The 25,004-nt window shown below is 39.6% G+C and overlaps 1 protein-coding gene across 1 annotated transcript; it reads right to left on the reverse strand.

Annotated features, from left to right (window-relative positions):
• Positions 1-7,734: 7,734 nt before the first annotated feature.
• AMBN (ameloblastin) lies at positions 7,735-24,565 on the reverse strand. The gene is made up of 12 exons (XM_043556483.1): positions 24,488-24,565; positions 23,712-23,717; positions 19,569-19,637; positions 17,018-17,068; positions 15,437-15,484; positions 14,827-14,937; positions 12,934-13,170; positions 11,772-11,810; positions 11,221-11,280; positions 11,081-11,125; positions 10,594-10,638; positions 7,735-8,355 (listed from the first exon to the last, which is right to left on the reverse strand). The coding sequence occupies exons 1-12, from the start codon at positions 24,563-24,565 to the stop codon at positions 7,819-7,821; spliced, it is 1,326 nt and encodes a 441-aa protein (XP_043412418.1). The 3' UTR covers positions 7,735-7,818.
• Positions 24,566-25,004: the final 439 nt, after the last annotated feature.

Here is a 25,004-nt window from a genome sequence, read left to right on the forward strand (position 1 = left end):
GTCTCTCATGTTTATGGAAGAAAGGAATTGTCTAAACTTTTAGTTTGGTCTCGTCTGCAAAATGCAGCATAGTCTGTCTGTGAATGTCATTTGGCTGCTCGCACAGGCTGTCTCTACAAGTCAACCCTTCAGTGCTGAGTTCTATGGATGGAAGCGGAACACAATTAGGGAGTCAGAGCTTCTATGTGTTTGAGACTTATTTTCCCAAAGAGAGTATATTCAAGTCCTAATGAAATTCAGATTGTGACTCGGGGTCAGTTTGGATATTTGCTTCAGCTCATGCATTACCATATACTGGTGTGTATTTGAATGATTAGACTTTTAGGCCGTCTGAGTAAGCACTGAAAATTTTTGGCAGAATTTTCTGTGTTCTCTCCACTTACTTTTTTCTCTTTCTTTCTTTCTTTCTTTCTTTCTTTCTTTCTTTCTTTCTTTCTTTTTCTTCCTAAGGAAAGATGACTCCTAGCTTTTGCTAGATTCTCAAATGGAAGTTCAACTGCTATGAAGGGTCCATGTGGGAGAGCATTGAGTGGGGCATCTGAAGGCCTTGGTTTTTCGGCCTCTGACAGCAACTAGAACTTGAAGAACAAATTGCTCTCTGGGCATTGAATCTTCTCATCCATAAATGAGAAGATCGAATTAAATCAGTGTCTTCCTAAACTTCATTCATCGACATAGTCATTTATACTGCCCCTGTGATTATCATATCTTATTATAACCTGTACTATTTACTTAATATTTTTATTTAAACACGAAAAGACATTTATTTTAAAAGGAACCTTGGGGCATCTGGGTGGCTCAGTCTGTTGAGTGTCTGATTTTGGTTCAGGTCATCTTGTGATTTGTGGGTTCAAGCTTCACATGGGGCTCACTGCTGTCAGTGCAGAGCCTGCTTTGGATCCTCTGTCCCTGCCTCCCTCTGCCTCTCCTCTGCTCATGCTAGCTCTCTCTCTCTCTCTCTTCTCTCAAAAATAAATACACTCTTAAAAATAAAAAGAACCGGGGCGCCTGGGTGGTGCAGTCAGTTAAGCGTTCGACTTCAGCCAGGTCACGATCTCGTGGTCGGGGAGTTCGAGCCCCGCGTCAGGCTCTGGGCTGATGGCTCAGAGCCTGGAGCCTGTTTCCGATTCTGTGTCTCCCTCTCTCTCTGCCCCTCCCCCGTTCATGCTCTGTCTCTCTCTGTCCCAAAAATAAATAAATGTTGAAAAAAAAATTTAAAAAAAAAATAAAAAGAACCTCTGGGGTGTTTGGGTGGCTCAGTTGGTTAAGTGTTTGATTTCATTTCAGGTGATGATCTCATGGCTTCTGAGTTTGAGCCCCGTGATCGGCTCTGTGCTGACAGCTCAGAGCCTGGAGCCTGCTTCAGATTCTGTGTCTCCCTCTCTCTCTGCACCTCCCTTGCTCATGCTCTGTCTCTCTCTCTCTCTCTCAAAGATAAACATTAAAAAAATTTAAAAAAATAGAATAAAAGGAACTTCACTTTTGCATCTGTTAGTGGGAAACCAGAATCACTCAATATACATAAAAATAAAATTATTCCTGTACTACATAAAAATTATTGAATTTATTTATTTATTTCTCTAAGAGCGAGAGTGTTCATACATGTGTGTGGGAGGAGCAGAGGGAGAGAATCTTTTTTTTAAATTTTTATTTGTTTTTTTAAAATTTTTATTTGTTTTTGAGAGAGAGAGAGAGAGAGAGTGAGAAAGCATAAGCAGGGGAGGTGTAGAGAGAGATGGGACAGAGGATCCAAAGCAGGCTCCTGGCTGACAGCAGAGAGCCAGATGTGGGGCTCAAAGGCACAAATGAAGAGATCATGACCTGAGCCAAAGTCAGATGCTCAACCAAATGAGTGCGGTGCTCCTGGGTGCCCCAAGGGAGAGAGAATCTTAAGTAGGCTCCACACCCAGTGTGGAGCCCGATGTGGGGCTCGATTCCACAACTGTGAGATCATGACCTGAACTGAAATCAAGATTCAGCTGCTCAGTGAGCCACCCAGGCACCCCAAGTTTTTCAAAGTTTATTTTTGAAAGAGAAAGAGAGAGAGCATGAGCGGGGGAGGGATGGAAGTGGGGGGGGCAGGGGATCTGAAGCAGGCTCTGTGCTGACAGCAGAGAGCCTGATGTGGGGCTTGAACTCACAAAACGTGAGGTCATGACCTGAGCCAAAGTAAGAGGCTTAAACAACTGAGCCACCCAGGCGCCCCTAGACATTATTATTATTGTTTTACATTGAATGTTTGTTTAACAATATCTGCCATTATCAGTTTTACTATTCATTCTTTCTGTACCTCAGACCTTCCTTCTGGGAGATAATTTAAAGCATAATGTAGTGTTTTAAAGTATACACTTAGAATTTTGTTTAATAAGAGCTTGCTTACAGTAAAAATAAAAAAAGAGGGGCACCTGGGTGGTGCAGTCGGTTAAGCGTCCGACTTCAGCCAGGTCACGATCTCACGGTCCGTGAGTTCGAGCCCCGCGTCGGGCTCTGGGCTGATGGCTCGGAGCCTGGAGCCTGCTTCCCATTCTGTGTTCATGCTCTGTCTCTATCTGTCCCAAAAATAAATAAACGTTGAAAAAAAAAATAAAAAAAGATGCAGCTGCTCAATGACAGTAAAAATAAAAAAAAAGATTCAGCTGCTCAGTGAGCTGAGCCACCCAGACACCCCCAAACTATTGTCTTTATACTGGTGGCAGATGTGCTACTCCTGAGACACATGGGCATAATAGGTCTGTTATGTTTACTGCTCCAGATTAGCTCTCCACCCTCCTGTCTCCAGAAAGGTCCAGAAAATACTTTCTTCACTAGGGCATAATGAGCTCTGGGGTTTTCTCCTCTGTAGGGCAGATATGATGATGGGGTCTCAATGGGAAACATAGGATTCTGTGACAGGAGAGGCCCGATGGTGGTATTTATCCCTCAGATAAAGAGGATGTGATTACCATGGTAGGCCACAAGATGGAATAATAATCACAGTGCTTTGACCAGCAAGGATCTGTGATGATGCCTAGTAGATCATGGGTTTCTCGATAAAAATAGATGGACATTCTGTTAAGATGTGGCCTGACATGAGAAGACAAAAAGAATCTAGGTTCATTGAGCCTAACTCAAGTCACCTAGTGGGACTCACAGTGTCTTATCCAGTTCCCAGACCTACAGCCCCCCAGTCAAGGGGACATCGGGTTCCTGTGAGAAAAGACTACGTGTGTATGCTGTAGTGTCCCTAAACCTTCTCCAGAAGAAACTGACACAGTGTTCTAGGGCATGTGGGAGGGAGTGGGGGAAGGGAAATACCCAGACTTCCAGCAGGTTGTTAGATGGTGGTCCTGAACAGGCAAAGCCTTCACAGTTTACCAATTAAAGCTTATAGAAATCAGATGAGAGATGGAATCTTGGTCCATGTCCATCTGACAGTGGAGCCAATGGATTTATCTTGTAATTCATTTTCCAGTCACAGAATGTATAGTGAGAATAGATGTATCTTATAACTGGCAGAATCCTACATAGATTCCTACACCAATGGAACACAAGCTGTAATGGTAGGAAGGAAGCTCCTGGAGCTGTGTCTCTTCTTGCAATTTCTCCTCCCCTCCCCTCCCCCCCCCCACCAGATGGTAAGTCTTGTAGGGGGAATTGCAGAGATTAGTGTCACCACTGAAGTCTCGAGGGATACAGGGAAGGTGTCTTTCCACATCCTCATTTAACTCACTTGTTTGGCTGATGCAAAAGCTGGATGGGTCCTGGGAAATCATGGTAGATTACTGCAAATCAGTCAGCTGATGATGCCAGTTGTAGCTGTAGTTCTAGGTGTGGCACCCTTATTGGAGCCAATCAGCATAACTCCTGGGGCCTATTATGTAGTTATTGATCCACCATATACTTGCATCCTATTCCAATCAGTAAGAAAAACCAGAAGCAGTTTGCTTTTAAAAGACAGGGACACTACAAACCTCAACTGTCTTGCCCCAGGGCTGTGTCACTTTTCCTACTGTCATAATACAGTCCTAAGGGTGCTGGATCACCTTCATATCACATAAGAAACCATGCCAGTCCATTACGCTGAAGACACAGTGCAACAGGTTTTGATTAGCACGAATAGCAAGCCAGAAGGTGGAAGATAAATACTGCAAAAGTCCACAGGGCTGCTGACATTTCTAGACGTTTGGTAGTCCTGGGCATGTCAGGATAGCTAAAGTGAAAGGCAAACTGTGGCAGCTCCCAGTACCCCACAAGAAGAGAAAAGCACAATACATGTGGGGCTTCTTTGTGTTTTGAAGATAACATGTAGCACAAACTGTTATCACTTGAATGGCTGTCAGTGTTAAGTGAAACGTAGGGCAAGAAAGGTGTCTATTCAGTAACAGAAGCTTCCCTGTCACTTGTGCATTAGGACGCAGGGACTCAAATGGATGGGAAGTATCTGTGGCTGCAGGGAACCTCTGGCAAGCGCTGGCAGAATAACAGCACAGAACTTTAGGGTTTTCTTTGTGAAAAGAAGTTCTTGCCTTGCTACTGGACCCTGGTAGAGACAGCATGCCGGGCTATGCGAGCCAAGTGATTATGCTGAGTTGCCTATCTTGAACTAGGTGGTATAGGATCCACTGAAACCATAAAACTGAGTATAAACAGCAGCATTCCACTGTAAGTGGGAACGATATATATGACGCCAGGTTTCAGCAGGTCTGGAGGGCTCAAGTAACTTGCACAAGTGATTGGTTCAGACGTCCACGTACTTTCTCTTTATGACTCTGATACCTTTCCTCAATCCACACAGTTAGCCTCATGGGGAGTTCCATATGACCAAAAAAGCCAAAAACAAAATACCCCCCCCTCCCCAAACCAGATGTCCAGGTTTGCCCTAGCTAGTACTGGTTTATACCTGTTGTGAACATTCATTTATCATTCATGACACCACTTTTTGTTGCCAAAAGTGTCCCAGTTTGGGGAATCAGTCCTGTGACCACCCATCTATGATCAATTAATGGAGAGGAAAGAATGTTTGCCGGTTTGTGCATTTCTGTACTGTATTCCAGCATCAGCTGGAAGTACACGGTTAGTGCACCACAATGCCACTCGGTGGGCAGGACCTTAAGAGGTGTGTCTGGTCGTCTATTTTGTTTGGAAGAGGAGATGGCTCGAGTTACAGATTTACACTGACTCAGCACAGCACCAGATTGGTCAGCTGGTCCGGGACTTAAAGATAATAAAATTGGAAAATTAGTATTAAGGAGGTCTAGAAGGCAGGCTATTTGGATAGGACTCTCAGGATGGGCTATAGTATGAACATACTTGTTTCTCATGTAAATGCCCGATAGAGGGAAGCCACGGCGGAGGAAATTCTCAATAATGAAGATGGTTCTTCCTGTGGGTGACATTTAGCCTCTTTGGCCACTTTGGTGTTTGCTCACTGGAGCAGTGTTTGAAGTGGATATGGTGGCAGGGAAAGAGGTTATTCAAGGGCTCAACAACACTGTATCCCCGCTTTGTCAAACTGATCTAACTATTAACACTGTTCAGTGCCCAGGCTACAAATGGAGAGGCCACCTCTGAGCCCTTGATATGATTCACCAGGGAAACCAGCATATGTGATGTCACAAATGCATGCTCTGGGGACACCTGGGTGGCTCAGTCGGTTGGTTAAGCGTCTAACTTCAGCTCAAGTCACGGTCTCACAGTTTGTGAGTTCAAGCCCCATGTTGGGCTCTGTGCTGACAGCTCAGAGCCTGGAGCCTGCTTTGGATTCTGTCTCCCTCTCTCTCTGCTCCTCCCCCACTCATGCTCTGTCTCTCTCAAAAATAAAAAAAAAACCATTAAAAAAATAAAAACAAACAAATGCATGCTATGAATTATAAGGAAGAAGTCAAAAGGCTAGCTGTGGAGTGTGAATGGAAAAGCACACATTCAGATAATGGGAACAATTCCATTCTATTCTTTACTGATTGTTTTGCAGGGTTCTCTTTCTGGAAAGAATCAGCAGGAAAAGGTGGAAACCACTATGACTCAGCAATTTTATCCCACCGCTATCCATCTCATATAGACCTCACAACAACCATGTGGGGTGAGTTGGCTTGCAGCTCCATGATGGAGATGAAAACTCAGGTTCGGGGAGATTGGGTCTCATTCCCAAAGACTCAAAGATGACAACATGTGGTGTCTGTCTGGATGTGTTTTACTATCCTGCTTTTTAGGAGACTGTCTGGCTTGCTAAGGTGGGACTCAGTGGGCACCTGTTGGCTACGGTGGGGCTCATTTTCCAACCCTCGCACCTTTGCCAGAGCCGCTACAGGACACAGTTTTAATCTCCTGCAGGTCTCCTCGGGCTCTAGCCATAGGGTAGGGGTGAGCGGAGCTCTGCCTGAAAAGGGGGAGACGTTAGGGGTGGCTGCACGGTCCTGCTGTGGTTCCTGGAGTATCCCAGGTCCGGAGGCATCAGAGCTCATCTCCTGGGCTGTATCCCCAGAATCTCCACCGGGGAGGGACGGGAATCTAGATCCTGGAGAGGCTAAGGCCTGGCTGGGCCACCTGGGAGGGGGTGGACAGAATGGGGTGGGAGGCTACTTTTCACAGGTGACCAGAACTGGCCTCGGAAACTGTCAAGTTAGGCAAATAGCCCTGACTGAATACCTAGCTTTGGTGACAAGTAGCAATCATTTGCTGATTCCCTTTTTTACCACAGTGTACTTCACAGGAATGAGCTAAATCTCACGTGGCACCCACATGACTCTTCTTGTGTTTCTTCCTCTTGGCGGCCTTATTCTGCAAACGGTTCTGAGAAAACTTGTCTGATCCCTCCCAGCCCCCTCCAATGCCTCTCCGGCTGGGTGAGGCCATCTCCTCTGTGGCTTCGGTGGCACCCTGTGCTTGGCATTTTCTTTCTTTTTTTTTTCTCCCCCCTCCCCCCCGTGCTTGGCATTTTCATAGCACTTTTCACGTATGTTGTGGGTTTTGCAGTATTGTTGTGAGATAATGTATGTAAAATACTTGAGTTGGTTCAGAATGGCTGTTTTTGTCATAAAAACAAAAACTGTGGTTGTCTGTCTTCTTGTCAGTCATGCCCAGTGTAAGCTGTGAGGGAAGGGACTGTGTGCCCGTTGCCTAGCACAGTGCCTAGGACATTGGTAGATACTCAATAAACTTTCAATGAAAGAATGAACAAATTAAATAAAATGGGTTAAAGAATAGCAAAGGTAGGGAATGAGCATGCCTTTCTTAACCATTTGAATATACGTAAATAATAAACATATAATTCCTGATATTTTCAACGAGAAAAATTCTTTATTTAAAATAAGCTAAGTGTTTTTACTAGATTAAATAAAATACTCTACAATGAGAATTTTAAATCCAATATTACCAAACCCACTAATACCAGTCAGGGATTGTTCACCCATCCCTGTTTAATAATGTTTGAATGGTGTCTCTCATAATTCTGAGAATATGTGCCTTTGCTTGGAGAAAAATTTCCAAAGCAATGTCGCATTTCCTGGATATGACGGTGTCATGCTGGAGAGAGAAATTCTATAGTGGCCAAGACAGCTAAGAAACAGTGATTTTCACATGCAGAGACCCTTAAACTTGCTCTGATGACATTAATAGTATTTCTAAATCACAGAGAAAGCCAACACATTTTATTTCAATAAGAGAATGAAAGCACGAAGGGGACCTACACTATTTCTAGCCACTTGTATTTATTAATATATGCTCAGTATTTTTAACGCCTTTGCTGTGGCAGGGTAGTAAGTGTTTCAGTAAAGAGATATACTATAGGGACAAAGCTGGGGAGCTTGTGCATACAGAAAGTAGCTGATAATCTCAAAGCTCTCAGGGCTCTTGGAAATGCCACACATCATGCATGATCTGGGGCTGCTGGGCCTTGTTTTCTGGCATGGATGTTTGCTGAGTATCTGGGATGGCTGTGGTATCCGTGGGCGTTTCTTCCAGGGGTGTGGTCACATCGGCACCATAGGTCTCATAAATATCTGCTAATCCAGGGGTCATCAGTGGGTCAGCTTCTGCTGGGGTGACCCTGGGGGGTCCCCCACTCTGCCCTGCAGGACCTCTTGCCAGGCTGGGGTCGTTGCCCTTTGGGTGAGCAAGAAGCCCTCCCAGGGCACCAGGTGCTACCTCTGGAAGGAGAGCTGGGTTTTCCGGATCGGCCGGGTTGACATCCGGCCTAGGGGAGCCTTGTGCACCTCCTTCGCCCTTCTCAGGGCCTTTGGTTCCGGCGACTGGGGTGTCAAATTCCAGAGTAAAATCCCCACCCATGGCTGGATTGTGGGGTATCCCGCCAAGGTTAGGCCTCATGCCTCCAAATCCTGGGAACATGGCTCCATAGGCCATGGGGCCTCCTCTGCCTCCCTGGAAATAGACCATTTACCAAAGGTACCGTTATCACCTACTATTAAGTATACCACACAATCACAATTGGTCAGATTCACCTAGAAATCATAAAAAACTGTTAGGGAACAAAGAGTGAGTTGACAGCTTTGGGTAAGCACATTTCTCACTAAACTGGCTTTGAAATATAAAGGAGAGGATTTTGCACTTTTCTGGAAAGGTGGAAGGCAGGTGGAGACCCTTTGCCAAGTCTGAATGAAAGCAGGAAGGAGAGAAGTGGGGAAGCAGGGCAGAACCAAGTCTACAGGCAAATGGAAGTTCAAATTTAATGTTAAGAAAACAATAAGCAGCCAAAATAGGCAATGCCATCATAAAACAAATGAACAAACAAACAAAAACTGGTCCATTGCTGAGTTTGTTGAGGGATATTTTAGAAAACCACCTCAACATCATTTCTCAAATGAACAAAGCCCTCTCTAAGATTTTCCTTTTCTTTTTCTTTCTTTTTATTTTTAGAACATGTGTCAGAAAAAGAAGCTTGATCTCTCTGGAGGAACTGAAATATTTTCTTTCTGTGGACGGTTAGAATTGTAGAACATACCAGGTCTCTTTTTTTCTGCCTTTGCTGCCCCAAAATATCCAACCTCCAATTTTGGGCTACTTACAATGTTTGTATGGCTTTGTAATTTGCATGTTAGTAATCTCATTTAATTAATTGCTTACAGTTTTTACTCATTTTAAATTCTATCTTCAATTTTTTGGTGACCTTTATTGGGGGCTTTTCATAAGCTACTACAAAATCTTTTAAGCATGAGGCAGAATATAAATAATTAAAATGATAAGATGATAATTAACGCTTACTTGAATTTTCAGCCAGTTGTGTTGGTAGTATGTGGATACCGCATTCTTTTCTCCTACCTTCTCTTGGCTCTCCACTCTCTAAATCTCAGCTTCTCACATCATCTCCTTGAGGGATGGCACTGCGAACCCCTTGCCGGGGCTAACTCCCTCTCCCCTTTACCTCTCTTATAGGTCTGTTTGCCCTTATCACAACATTTTGACACTATCTGCCCTTGTATCTAACTTTCCCATTGATTAGAGAGTAAACTCCTTGAGAACAGAAATCTTATATAATTTGTCTTGCCTCTATAGTGTCTTCCTATGCATCTAGTTCATAGAAGGCACTCAAGAATGTTGGGATGAGAAAGGCACCTGGGTGGCTCAGTCAGTTAAACATCTGACTTTGACTCAGGTCACGATCTCGCAGTTTGTGAGCTTGAGCCCCATGTCTGGCTCTGTGCTGACAGCTCACAGCCTGGAGCCTGCTTTGGATTCCGTGTCTTTCTCTCTGCCCCTCCCCTGCTCTCACTCTGCCTCTCTTTTTCCCTCAAAAATAGATAAACATTAAAAAAAAAAGAATGTTGGGATGAGAGTTTTCTTTCGGTGATAGCATATTTATAGTATTTATTCATTTGATAGGATCTATAGTTGATAACAATTTAATTTAGTATGGTATTTATTTTGTTTTGTCCTCTAACAGGTAACAGGTGGAAATTTCTGGGGGAAAATATGAAATTGTGCAAGTCTACTGGTCTCAAAATTTAAAGTTGTCGTATGCATGGATAATAGAAAAAGAATATGCTCAAATTAACTTATTAACGCACTTTGAATTTTACACTAATCACCTTTTAAACTCGGTTAGTTTTCTTTTTCTTATCTGAATATAGTTGACACACAACATCATGTTAGGTTCATGTATACATTGTAACAGTGTTGTGCGGTGACAGATGGTGGCTACACTTGGGGTGAGGATAACATAATACATAGAGTTGTTTTCTTTTTCTTTTTTGTCTCTCAATGTCGAGGTCTAAATTATTTGCAAAGCTGTTGAATTTGTTGTTTTGAATTTATTTGGTCCGAGAAGAAATGGGAACTCTGTACAAATCATGTGTGTCTTTTTTTTGGTTTGAAGCATTCAATGATAATGGCCTTTCAGGACAGGTTTCTCCTCTGCTCATATTCGAGAAACAGGGCAAAATCTTATGTTCTAGAATGGTCATGACTCAGAAATGACTGATGGAAATGTGGCGAAATCTTTGCATGTTGCCTAAGAATCAAGGTTTTGGTTTCTGAGTGGAACAATCTGAGTCCTGTGCTGTATATTCAGTGACATTTATGGCCAATGCCTCTTGCAGCAAGTCTTTTGTGACTGTTCTGCCCTGACCACTATTTTCATAACAGTTTGAGGACATTACTCACCGCCATTTCTTCTGAGCTCATGATGCCAAGTCTGGCAGGAGCATTCTGTTCAAAAAGAAACAGTGCATCTTATTACCAGTCAGTAGGTTCCTATTATCCCATTAGCTACTCAAGACAAAGTTAAAAGTAAAGTAAAAAGTTAACTTTTTCCTTAAACCTTAAAGTTAATGCCATGTCCAACGGCAGGGTAAAGTGTAGAGGTGAGTCATTATTAAATGCATGGAGCCAAGTTGGATAATTCAGATAGAAAATTTAACTTTCCTAAATGCTGTTGTATATGTGTGTGTGTGTGTGTGTGTGTGTGTGTGTATGTGTGTGTGTCTGGCTAGAGTTACTCAAATAGAAAGTGTGCCTCCTTGACATTTCATTTGCTATTAGGCACTCAGAGAATATGGAATCTTTTGTGTGAAGCCTAGATTTTTATAATTATAGCTCTTAAGATAATATTTAATTTAAAATGATATTTTTTTGTAGGTTACAGACTTACCAATTGATTTGCTCCATAGGACATGTAAAATATTCCCGGATAAAGCTAAATATAAATACAATAATCATCATAAAATGCATTTTCCAAGGAAAAATGTTCAAGTAAATTATAAGCAGAGGCATATTTTTTAAAAAGCTTACTGGAGAAGGTTTATTTTGTGGCATTGGTCCCCGAGATATCAAACGAGCTATTTGGAACACCTTTAAGTGATAGAAAAACAGAATTAGTAATTCATTTTTGCTATAATACAGGCAAACCTCCCATTACAGCCATTTCTAAGTGATATATGAAATGCATTTTCAGGTGGATTAGTCTAACAAATAAGTATTTAATATTTAAGAAAACAAAGGAACCCATTATACTTCATATTCATGAATGAATGGGGCAATTAAACATTTTCACTCTTCTTTTTTTTTATTTTTAAAATGTTTATTTTTAAGAGAGAGAGAGAGAGACAGAGTGCGAGTGGGGAAGGGCCAGGAAGAGAGAGGGAGACACAGAATCTGAAGCAGGCTCCAGGCTCTGAGCTGTCAGCACAGAGCCTGACACAGGGCTTGAACCTACAAACCGTGAGATCATGACCTGAGCTGAAGTCAGACGCTTAACCCACTGAGCCACCCAGGCACCCCTCTTCTTTCTTGAAGTATAGATATTTTTCTTAATAAAGTATCTCATTGAGATCTGTACTTACTGATGGGCCTTGTGGATCAGCAAAATCCATTCCTGGTAGCTGCATCATAGATGAATATTAAAATTACTAAACTATAAAAGTAGAACTGGACATACTCTTAACTTATTTATGACTATAATAAGCAATCTAAAATGAATTTCCTGATTTTCGCTTTCATTTAGTCAGGCAGGACACAAAGTCTGTCTTCTCTTTTTAATTTTTTTAACGTTTATTTATTATTGAGAGACAGAGAAGGACAGAGCATGAGCATGGGAAGGACAGAGCATGAGCATGGGAGGGAGACACAGAATCTGAAGCAGGCTCCAAGCTCTGAGCTGTCAGCACAGAGCCTGATGCGGGGCTCAAACTCACGAGCCGCAAGATCATGACCTGAGCCGAAGTTGGATGCTTAACTGAATGAGCCACCCAGGTGCCCCAGTCTATCTTCTTTTTAAAAAGGATGATAATATCTATCTTTATAGGATTTTAATCAGGGTGACATGGGGGAATGTCAAATGCCTGCAGCATGCTAGTTACATGGTAGCTTCCTTTTCTTATTACTGCTCTTTTCTCTACATTATTGCATGATTGTTTTTTCTCCACCAGATAGAAAAATAATAATCCAAAATACTACATGCAATGCTGTGGGATAATCAGTCTTCTCAGTCCTTCCAACGCTGAAAAAGATCCTGATGATAGGAAGCATAGACTTCTCTGGGCTGTCCTATTTCCCCTGAAAGCTTTCATCTTATGTGACTAAGAAACTAAGAGGCACAGGATCTTTTTAGAATCCATGCCTTGTTTCTGATGGCAAAGGACAGATATGTCAGCTGCTTAAAAACATATTTGTATTGGGGCGCCTGGGTGGCGCAGTCGGTTAAGCGTCCGACTTCAGCCAGGTCACGATCTCGCGGTCCGTGAGTTCGAGCCCCGCGTCGGGCTCTGGGCTGATGGCTCAGAGCCTGGAGCCTGTTTCCGATTCTGTGTCTCCCTCTCTCTCTGCCCCTCCCCCGTTCATGCTCTGTCTCTCTCTGTCCCAAAAATAAATAAACGTTGAAAAAAAAAACATATTTGTATTGTCATAAATTATGCCTGAAAATTCCGATTATTTAAATATGCTCTGCAAATCAGTTTTCCTTCCAGTTAGTGGGCAATCCTGATTGGACTTTTGAGAAAGAATTACCTCGGCCTTTGGTGGCTTATCTGATGGTGCCACCTGCTGTTCAAGCATTGGCCCCTCTGCTTGCTGCAAGGGCGGTTGTCCCTGGTAAACTGGAGGCTGAGGTCCTCCCTTCTGGGCTGCGTCCTGGATGGCGGTTACAATAGTAGGCTGGAGGAAAGGTTTCTGTCCTGGCTGTTGAGGCTGCAGGGATGGCTGCGATGGGAGAGGTGGGGGATGTACAGGCAAAGAATATTCATACTGCAGAGAAATTTGAAAGGAGTGTCAGGAAGCGATAGCTCACTGAACTGTGGTGTCTAGAATTTCTAAAACAAAAGGGCTTGGGAAGCTTTCTACTTGCAAGAGAGTCTGGGGGAATTGGCCTGAAGCTTATGTTCATTTAGGAAGCACCAGTTTATGTAAAGTCAATGTTATTGGGGCAGTCTTTTGTGTGGCTGTCTCCTCCACTTCCTTTGGAACTATCTGTGCTGAAGAATATGGAAAACTATTGGACTTCCTGGTAGAATGGTTGTTTCCTCCTCTGAGTTCCCAAAGCTGCCTCTAGGTATGTCTCTTTTACCACTTTTTCACTGGATTACAATGGTATCTTTGCCCACCATCAACTGAGAGACAATAATATGTCTTCTTTGACTTTATAGCCCTAACACTTAACATGGTTCCTAACACGTGCCTGGCACTTGGTAAATAATATATGTTTTGAGTTAATGAAAGGAGAGAAGTGATAATTAAGTAAAATACCAATCAAATTCCTGCATTATGGAGTCCATTTTGGAAATAATCAAGTGGAGAAATAGTCACTACTAACATTATTTATTGTCCCACTAAATGTGGCTTGGTGAATAATGTTATTGTGAGCACTGGAATCAAAAGTTCCTATTAAAACAACCATGTTTATTTGCTCCTTTTTGAAATTAACTGTGGTGGATGGCTTCCTGTTATTTTTAAATCATTTGCAAGCTCCTCAAAGTGGTATGGAAATCTCACAACAATCTGGCTCTGCTTTGCCTCTTCAACTACTGCCCATCTCTAAACTCTATGGCTTTTTATTACCGATACCTCATAATTTAACACCTTGTAATACATTGTCTTATCTTATCTCCCAATCAGATCTGAAACTTCATGAACCTTGGAGCCATTTTTAAATGTTTTCATTTTCACTCCCAATCTATAATTTGGCTTATGCATTTATTAGGCACCAAAAAAATAATGGTTAACTGATTGATGTATTTATTGATTACTGTAGGGTTCATGATATTTTAACCAGGACTTTGGCATCATTTTATTTATTTATTTAAAAAAAATTTTTTTTTTTTTCGACATTTATTTATTTTTGGGACAGAGAGAGACAGAGCATGAACGGGGGAGGGGCAGAGAGAGAGGGAGACACAGAATTGGAAACAGGCTCCAGGCTCTGAGCCATCAGCCCAGAGCCCGACGCGGGGCTCGAACTCACGGACCGCGAGATCGTGACCTGGCTGAAGTCGGACGCTTAACCGACTGCGCCACCCAGGCGCCCCTTTGGCATCATTTTAAATGTGACTTTGAATAATTATTTGGGACTCTTGACTAAGATGAGAATTGTCCAGGATATAGCCTGCTTCCATCTTGAAGATAGTTTCTCTCTTGTTATGGCTCATGTCATTAACATAGGCCTCTTATATTTTGGAGGCCATATCTTCCTATTTGAAATAAATATACAAATAAGTTGAAAGTTTGGACCACTTTATTTTAATTTTTCCTAAGTACTAAAAACAATTATAGGTTTTGACTTGCTAATACTTGGATAATTTTTTATTCATTATTATTATTATCTGTCTGTAGCTAGTATATGATAAGTTAGAGAAGGCAAATATTGTTCAGCGTGAAGTTTCAAGCACATTGATGCAATTAACCTACCTGTTGAGTTTCATGTTCCCTTGGTCTCATCCATGGGAAAGAAGAATGTGGTGGCAGGAGACCATGCATCCACAAAGAATTAAATGACTTTCCAAAACCAAATCTTGAATACTAAAGACATGTAGGGGGAAAAAAGAAAAAAAAACACATGTTTTTATTTCAGTAGTGACTTAAACTTGGTTTTAATTTTCTACAAAATCCATAGAAAGTGTGGAGACAGCAAAAGTGTGACATCGGTGAATTTAATGTGGACAGGTAAATGCTCTCTTCCAATAGACATACTTTCCATCCTAAGACAGACTGCAAGATTCCCATAAACTTACTTGAGATTTAGCTTTTTAAGCACTCATATTTTGGGCTGTTCAATAAAATTGAAGTGCTAGAAAGGATTTTTTTCTTACTCAAGAACATTAAATATTGTTTTACCTACCATCCCATCCAAGGGTCTTATTTTGTTTTAGGTTATCTTAATTACTCATTTGTTCTTTCAATACTTAGGATAATATCTATTCACAAACAAATTTTATGAATTACAATGTTGCTATTAATAATATCACTACCACCACCACCATTAATTCTTGCAATAAGAAATATTTGAAAATAAGGTTACCTGAGAAAGCATATTTAATCCCTGCAAACTTCCCAACTGTCTCATTGTCTATCAAGAAAAAAGGTGGGTTAGTGTTTGCCACATATATTCCTTTTCATATGGTACAACCATTTTCTTTTAAAAAAAAATTTTTTTTAATGTTTATTTATTTTTGAGACAGAGAGAGACAGAGCATGAATGGGGGAGGGTCAGAGAGAGAGGGAGACACAGAATCTGAAGCAGGCTCCAGGCTCTGAGCTGTCAGCACAGAGCCTGACGCGGGGCTTGAACTCACGGACCATGAGATCATGACCTGAGCCGAAGTCGGACGCTTAACCGACTGAGCCACCCAGGCGCCCCTGGTACAACCATTTTCTAAATATATGGTATTAGCACAAAGTTTCCAGTGGGTCAGCTGAATAAAATAAAATAGACACAATCATCACTGAAGAGTGGAAATGTTAAATGTGGTTGTGCCATTGTTGTTATTGCTATTAAAATAGTGAGTTTGCTTTTTATCATTAATCAAATAAGAGAAAAAGGTATCATTTAAAGGTCACATTAAAACATTGGAAAATAGCTCATTCAATTGAAATAGAAACTTAATCATGAGAACATTGTTTCATTGACGCTTTCCTCCCTTCCCCATTTAATTTACTTTGCCTTTTATAAATCCATCCCCAAACAGGCAAACAAAACAAAAACAAGACAAAACAAAGCACCCTTACCTCCTTCCCAAATAAAAAAGGGCTCAAAATAGTAAATGTAAAACACACTGGGGAAAATGGTGAGTATCTGGATAGATGGTCAAGAATGCTGCCAATTCAACAGAAAGTCAATTTCAATTTAATGGGAAGAGGTTTAGAGTGCTTTGAGTTGTTTTTAAGCTAGAAAATGAGAAAAAAGTAACTCTGTGAGCTTCTGTTTGAAATAAACTTCTAGCCTATTGCCCCCAGATTATCATGATATGAATAAACTTTGCAAGGTCTTATGAAAAATTTATAATCTCATAAATGTTTTTTTATTCATAACTGTTAATATTTTCTTTTGACATGGTCAAATGTTTCCAGTGTGCTGAGATTTTCTAAACAGAGTATTATTAGTTATGAGAACTTCAGCAAGACAAACAGGCTATGAAGCAGGTGCCACAAAACCAGGTTAATGTTATTTACAGGAGTTCTTATAAACAACCACATTTTGTGGGGTAAATTCTCTTCAGGGGAACATTGTCATATAAAATACTATAAGGTGATGGAATTAAATGTAAACCATTTGTGGCTTCAGAACAATGTGTTTTAATTAATGTAGTAATTATATTAATATAGTAGTTATATAATGTATACATAATATATGTTAGATATTAAATATTAGTATTGATCTGACTCACACACAGATGACATTCTGAAGAGTAAAATATCTGAGAGTTTAAAATTGCAGTAAAATGAGAAGATGAGGTTCTAATAAATGTCATATGCTTCTCTGGAACTTCTCTAGAAAGCCACTGACTTCTGACCAGGAAAACAGAGCCTGCCCATGGTGTTTCTCTCTTACCAAGACCATACAAATGTAAAGACTACATGTAAATACTCTGACGATACATACCTCCAGGCTCAAACTAGCCATGCCTGGTGTTCCAGGTTGCTGAGGAAACATCTAGACGGAAATAAGAATAATTTTGAGATATCTGGTGAGAACCTTCCCTAAATGCATACTGGAAATAGAAAGCCTAGCCCAGTGCATAAAGGCCAGCTGAGGGATTTTGACTTGAGTTTTTAAGCAGAATAAAGAAAAATTTAAATTAATTGGAAGAATTAACATCATATTTAATGGCTTTGCTCCCACATGAATCATCTACCCTTTGTACCTTAATGCAGAAATTTTTGTTTAACTTTGAGATTACATTGAGCACAAATACAATGTAGGATAAAGCTACAAAATAGAAAACCAAGAATACTTTGTATTCTTAAAGAAATTATCCTATAGGTAAGCAAAAGGGACAAACTTAAGGTCAATTTTCTTGTGGTTTTGCCAAGCTTACGTGTTTCTGGTTCATGGAATGTGGCATGGAATCATGGCATTCAGCAAAGAGCACATGCAAAACCTAACCTCCCATCCATTCAAGGGGTTTCAACAAATGCTCTATCATCATTTATGAAAAATTATTTTATGTATAAATCTATTGATCTGTGTTTATATTTTTTGATCATATCCAAAATATACACTTAAAAAAAAGTCAAGTTTTATTATACTTAATGTATTCATTTAAAAGTTGTTAAAAATATAGTTATACTTACAACTAGATTTTTAAAGTGTAAGAAATTTTTCTTTCTAAAGCAATCTTTGTTAATATGCATAAATACCAGTAGAAAAAAAATGGAGAATGGAAGAGTAAGAATTAGAGTACTTCGGATTTTGAGGGTCTTTGGTTCTTTGGAAATCCTTACTTTCCAGGGTCCCAGGTTCTCAATGCCTTCTTTCCTTCATTTATACACAAATATTTATGGAGCGTCCACTAAATATATTGGGATTTTTTTTTTCATAGGTAAGAAGTTGAGGAATAGTTTCCTGAGTGTGTTATCTACCTTCCACTTTCCGCTTTTTTATACAAGTAAAATCTTGCCCTCTTAGTCATGGTGCAAATTGCTCCAAATAGTTCAGTTTTGGAAATGGATAGCAGAAAAAGAGTTATAAATGTGTAGCAAATACTCTAAGCAGAGAAAAAGATCAGTTGTGTAGACAGGAAGACTGGTGTGTGTGTGTGTGTGTGTGTGTGTGTGTGTGTGTGTGTAGTGAGCAGATTGTTCAGCATTTTGGGGGACTGTGAGAATAAAGCCTTCCTTCCTCCCAGTGGCCAGTACACAAATAAGGTATCTTGGACAGATTCAACTACAAAGTATACTTTCCTTTCCATTTACTCCAAGTCATGAATTAACAACAAATTTACATGAATGTAAATGGACAGAGGGTACATTTCCAAGGAGGGAGTAAAAGTAGAACATCTAACTTGACAGGCAGTCAGTCAGCAATCCTAAACAATTGTCATGTCCTTCAGGGTGGACCTGATTGACACAGGTGTGGGCCAGCATAAGTTCCAGGAGTGTCAAGGTATTAGACAGTGGATGGCTGAGGCTGACCCCAGGGTAAGTATTATACAAAAGTAAGCTAGGGTGGCAGCTTCACTTTTTCTTTCACTTAAAGTTCATGTTGAGTAATGGAATAGAAACTCTTTTTATTCGCAGAGTTGAGGCTTTCATCCTTGTAGCCAGTTTTTATCCCCTTTCTCCCAAACATTTAACTTTAAGAAACCCAAGTAGCTAATCTTTTTTTTTTTTGTCAGGGAACTTAAATATTTGAAAGTTTATTTAAGTCCAACTATGAGTTCCTCAAGACAAGAGATCATGTCAAACTTATGGCTCCAATGCCCAGCACGTTGCTGGATACATGTCAGGTGTTTGGTCAATATTTGCCAAATGCATATGGCAGCAGAACAAAGTCTCCATGAAAATAGAAACACATACTATTGGCTGGTAGAGTTTAGTACCCAGAGGATTGTATTCATGAGATCATATCAACATATGTTAGAATGAGCCAGGTATAGGACTATAACATACAATTAGCCCCATTGCCATAGCATGTTTTGATTTAAGAAACTTCAACTCTCAGTCATATAATATCTCCCCCATGAGGCAAATCTGTTGGTTAATTACTTAATTACTAGCTTCAAATGGAATTACTTAGCTCTGTTTTGTAACCATCATGATTTGGCTAATATTATTCTTTTAAAAATGAAGAAAATGGACTTTACTTTTTTGGAGAAATTTCTTCTCCATTTCAATTGCACAACGGCAGCAAGTGGTTATAATAAAATTGTGCCATGGCATTGCAGAGGGTACATAAGTCTTTTATATTTGAATGAATGGAATAAGACTTCAAAATTTTCTTCAGAATATTTTAATATCTTTTTGAATAAAAAAATTACATTGACCTACTGCTTTCAGATGGTAAGCTGATGTCTGGACACCTATGACCTTTGACTCAGTAGGAACTCTACCACTGGATTAATTCAAATGAGTCCATGCATGAACTTCAGACCATGTCCTTCCGTACTGCTTAGCATCCAAGAATCTAGAATATCTAGAAAACTATGACTTACCGGCACTGCGGAACTCATTTCCAGGAGGCAAAAGATCAGTATTAGGTCCTTCATTTTGGAAAGTGGGATCTGAAACAGAATTGGGTTGGAGAATTAAATCAGATGAATTTTTATTTCAGAATGGTTAAAAGGCAATATTTTAAATGAGCCACATCTCTGTTCTTCCAAAACAATCAGTTTCAAGAAAACAAAAATAAAAATAAAACACAATTAAATGTTTCTAAACTTATTTATGCTTACTAGTTTTTGGAATGAATTGACAATCAATTAAAAAAATATCTAAGTGATTTTTTTTTTTATGGAGTTACAACCTAAATGAACATATAGGAACAACCTTTGTGCTGTGTTCTTTAACTGCTGTGTTTCATTTCATAAGATGAATTATGAATTTGAAAATCTGTTCCATTATGTGAAATTTTGGTCTATTAAGTATCATTCACAGGATGTTATACTTTCTCTCCAGAGTACATTTTGAAATGCATTTGAAATATAATACAATGATTATTTTATAGCAAACCTTTATTTGCAGATATATTAGAATGTATCACTCTATGTTTCAGTTATCCAGATAAACATAACAAAACTTTTCTTTTAAAAAACAAGAATGAGGGATGCCTGGGTGGCTTAGTTGGTTGAGTGTCTGACTTAGGCTCAGGTCATGATCTTCCAGGTGAAGCCCCACACCAGGCTCACTGCTGTCAGTGAAGAGTCTGCTTCAGATCCTCTGTCCCCCTTTTTCTCTGCCCCTCCCCCACTTGTGCTCTCCCCCCAAATAAATAAATATTAAAAAAGTAAGAATGAACTGAATATTTTAAATGCCTTTGATATTAGTGGGAAATATGTCTCAAAACTGAGTTTTCCTTTTTCTAAAATGAATTATCTCTTTAAGTTTATTCTAGAAGTTGAAAAGCCTCTTTACTCTTATATGAACAGAAATCTGCCTACCCAAGAAATTTGCTTGTCTTCTAATGCCTTTCTAAATTAGGCGCTGTCACTAATAATCACAAATAGAAAAAAAAAAAAAGAAAGAAAAAAAGAAAAAGAAAAAGAAAAAAAGTCTATAGATTAGTCTTTTTTCTTAGCTGGTAAGATATTAGGCATGTCTTCTCTGGAACATGCTAATGGTTTACAATAAACTATTATTCAGCTTCTGGTGACAAACAAAAATCCTCTGTATAAAAGCTACTTGGAGATAGGAAAAAAGAACTTATAGGAATCACATGGAAATCATAAAATCACATTTTACCTTCAATGTTGACATGCACCGTGTTCTCAGGGCCTGGTGATGCCAACCAAGACAGTTCTAAGAAAAGAAGATTAAAATTTTTTCTGGTCTGTGCCTAGGACTCGCTCTGTATCTCTCATTCAGGGAAGACCAGAAACCTTTATTTAAAGCGCCAATCCACCAATCAAAGTGAAGCAAAACGGGGAAAAAAACCAAACTCTGCTCCTGTAATTTAGCCCACACCCTTTTATTGCATGCAAGGACATTGGCCCAGTAGAGTCTCATTATTTTTAATTGTAAACCAACCCTTGTATTTATTCAGAGAACTCAATTGCAGGGAGGACAGTAAAGGAATAATGGACATAAGCTCTGAAGACAATCATTTTGGTGAGCTGAAGGAAATATATGTAAAATAGGTGCAAAATTAACCATTATCTATTTTGTTCAGGTTTTTATCTGCAGATAAAGCTAGTGACCCAGTGCCAACATTCTCAAGATTTTCACCCTCATACTTGTTATAGTAAATGTATATTCCCTCCCTTACCCCAACACTCTAGAAGGAAACATAACAATGTTCTGAGATTGAAAGAGAAAATGAAAATATTAGATGGATAATGAGTACATTATAATGTTTTCCTCAGAATTTCCTAGTTTTTTATCTGAAGATAATAGACTAGAGTTAGCCAAGCTTTTGTTAAGAAATTTTAATTGGACCCTCTGAGAGAATCACTTCAGGTAAACCTTTGGTGCATGTTCTTTGGGGAAAGAGGGACATAAGTCAAAACATTCTCCGTGAACCAATCAGGTCAATGGGCACTAGTTTCATTTCACTCTTTATTTTATTTTTTTTTTAAGATTAAAAAGATGCTTATTTATTTTTGAGAGAGAGAGAGAGAGGAGGAAGGGGAGAGAGAGAGAGAGAGAGAGGAGGAAGGGGAGAGAGAGAGAGATTGAGAGAGAGGAGCACAGGATCTAAAGTGGACTCTGTACTGACAGCAGAGAGCCTGATGCAGGGGTCAAACTCATGAACTGTGAGATCATGACCTGAGCTGAAGTCAGATGCTTAGCAGATTGAGCCACTCAAGCACCCTTATCTCAATCTTTAGATAGACTTATTTTCAGGCATTTAGTACCAAGCCAGGTTAGTCATATCTGTGTCACTTAAAAGGCTAATGTCAACATGGATGAGTTTTTCTCCAGGAACAGATAAAGATGTCTTGGATGTGGGTTGGACTTAAACTGTTTTTGTTATTTCTCTGCCCCTCCTTATCTTTCCAAAGGTGTGATTTCAGATGTGGTAGGGGTAAGAATTTAAGATTGGTTTCCTAAGAAGGGATGAGTCAGTATACTCTTTAGGGGAATAGGGATCTTACCAATTACAGGGAACACCGAGGAAGCTGGTATTTTGGAGAAAAGATGTCTTCATACCTAAGTGTAGGCTTAACATCTTCAAATAATGATATCCAAGAAATTGTTCCTGATAAAACCCATTTCCTATTGATAACAGAATTATTTTTAGGATGTAAAGAAATAAGGAATGTAAATATGTTTTGTAAATAGTAAAATGTTTTTGCAAAAAAAGTATTATTTTTGACCCCACCTTTCCCATTTGTCTCTATTCCAGTTCTGGTGGTTGATCAAGTCCTCTAATCTCTCTGAGCCCTAGTTCCTTCCTTTGTTATATAAGGATGATCATTTACGACCATAGGTTTGTTTTGAAGATTTGGTGAGATGATAAAGATACAGCGGCTGCCATATAGTGGGTGTTCAGTAAGTGGGTGATTTGTTCTTTGAGTGGGAGAAGCTACATGAAACACCACAGAGACACTGTGTGTGTGTGTGTGTGTGTGTGTGTGTGTGTGTGTGTGTGTGTGTATATGTGTGTGTGTGTGTGTTAAAAAAGAGGAGCAGTGGCAGTTAGGTGTATGAGTTCCAAAGAGGGTAGAGAAGGGACTTGATGGAAGGCATTTCGTCTGCATAGAAATTGATGCTGAATCCATGGGATTAAGCTTCCTAGTTGACTGTTAACCAGGAAAATGGGATGTGTGTGAATATGTCTTTTACAGTTTATGAGCATGATCACGATAGGCTAATGATGATGTTTTCATAGAATTCATATATTCTGCCTTTCTCTTAAGCCAAATACTTAATATACTATAAATGATGTTGCTTCTACCCTTTAAAAATGACCTTCACACTCAGTCCTGGATTACTGTCTTCCAGATGTTTGCTTTAGTTTCTTTCTCCTCCACTTTCCTGCATACCCACATCAATTTATCTTCCTAAAATATTGGTTTCAGCATTTCACAGCTCCACTCAAAAACTTTTTAAGGACCCCTAAAGCTATAATGTAAATTTCACCCTCTATAACTAGACAGTCAAATTAACATGTCCATTCACCTTTCCGATTTAATCTCCCATTTTATGCAAGACTGTACATTGGGATAGTAATCATGATTGTTGTAATCAGTTGAAGTAAACATTTTGCATCTGGTCAACAGCTTTTTAAAAAAATCTTTTAATGTTTATTTTTGAGACAGAAGAGAGAGACAGAATGAGAGCGGAGGGGGTGGGCAGAGAGAGAGGGAATCAGAATCAGAAGCAGGCTCCAGGCTCTGAGCTGTCAGCACAGCTGACATGCAGGACTCAAATTCATGGACCACGAGATCATGACCTGAGCCAAAGTCGGACCCTTAACTGACAGAGTCACCCAGGCGCCCCAAGTCAACAGCTTTCTATTTTTGATTTATGTTACTGGGAAAGTTAGCAAACATAATCCTAATACATCCTGATTAAAAGGAATTTAATTACAAAGAAATCTGTAAATTAGCCTGAGCATATCAATGTGTAGCAGTGATGATAGCATTAAGGAAGTACTACAGCTGATGGCTACTATGTCATGTTGATCAAGACCATACCTTTACCTAAAAAAAATGAGAGTAACAAATTAAAAAAAATGCTGTGTCCGGAGTATAGCAAAAATAAAAAAGCTCAGAATGGCAGAAGATCTGAGATACATGAGGGGACATGTACAGAAAAACTTATAAAGAAAAAGCTAGATAAAGAAGATCCTGTGGAAAATGTCAGTACAGTAGCTGGAGCACAGCTTTTGAAAACCCTTCCACGACATTAATCATGTGATACTGGGTGAGCCACTCAACTTGAATATATACAGTATTTTTGTATAATTATTTAATCTGTGAAATGTGGTCTACCATAGGATGGCATTAATTTAATTTTATTTAAGTTAAGCATATTAATGAATATTAAGTGCTCAGCACACTATTTGGTATGCAGAAAATATTCAGTGATCATGAGTTATTGTTCTTGTTGAAATAAAGAAATCTATGGTGCATATCTACTTCATATTGGACTATGGGCCTTGGCTGTGACTATTCTAGCCACCAAAGGCAGTTATGTTAGTTATAACAATGAACTAAAATATATCATTCTTATGATTTTAATTGCTAATGAGCATGTTGATTGCATGGGACAAAACATGGACTTTGATTTTTGCTTTGTTCTCACACATGGTCCCTTTCAACCTTCTACTCCAGCCAGACTTGTTTACTCAGTCTCTCCAGAATGTGCCATGGTTTGTCTCTTCTTGAGGCTTTTATTGAACCTTTCTCTCTGCCTAAACTCTTTTCTTATCTCTTCACAGCTTGTTTTCAAAGTTCCAGTCCATTTTTACCTCTTTGGTGACTCTTTCCCCCACCATTCCACTCCACTGTGATGTTCTCTTCTCTGACTCCAAATATTTGTCAGTCATTTGACAACCATTCATACATTACATTGTGGCAAATTGCTTGTTATAGATCTTCACGTTTTACTTTGCACATGATCTTCTAATTTTTTGGATAGATTATCATATTTTTTCAAACACATAAAATATTCCTGCGGGAACAGAAATCACTCATTCCACTAAGTTGTATCCTTTGACATTATATTCACATTATAATTGGTAATATTTGGATAGTATTTACTGTGGGCAGGCATTATTTTAGTGTTCTACATATATTAATTTATTTAATCCTCCAAATGACTTTTTGAAGAAGATACTATTCTCCCCTTTTTATACAAAGAGAAAACTGATCTACAGAGAGGTGAACTAAATTACCCAAAATGACAGTTAGTGAGCAGTGGGACCAGAATTTAGACACAGGCATCTTGCTCTTATGCACCATGCCAGAATGAATGAGTCATTCAAT

The sequence above is a fragment of the Prionailurus bengalensis genome, chromosome B1 (genome assembly GCF_016509475.1).
Source record: "Prionailurus bengalensis isolate Pbe53 chromosome B1, Fcat_Pben_1.1_paternal_pri, whole genome shotgun sequence".
In the NCBI taxonomy this organism is placed as follows: Eukaryota; Metazoa; Chordata; class Mammalia; order Carnivora; family Felidae; genus Prionailurus; species Prionailurus bengalensis.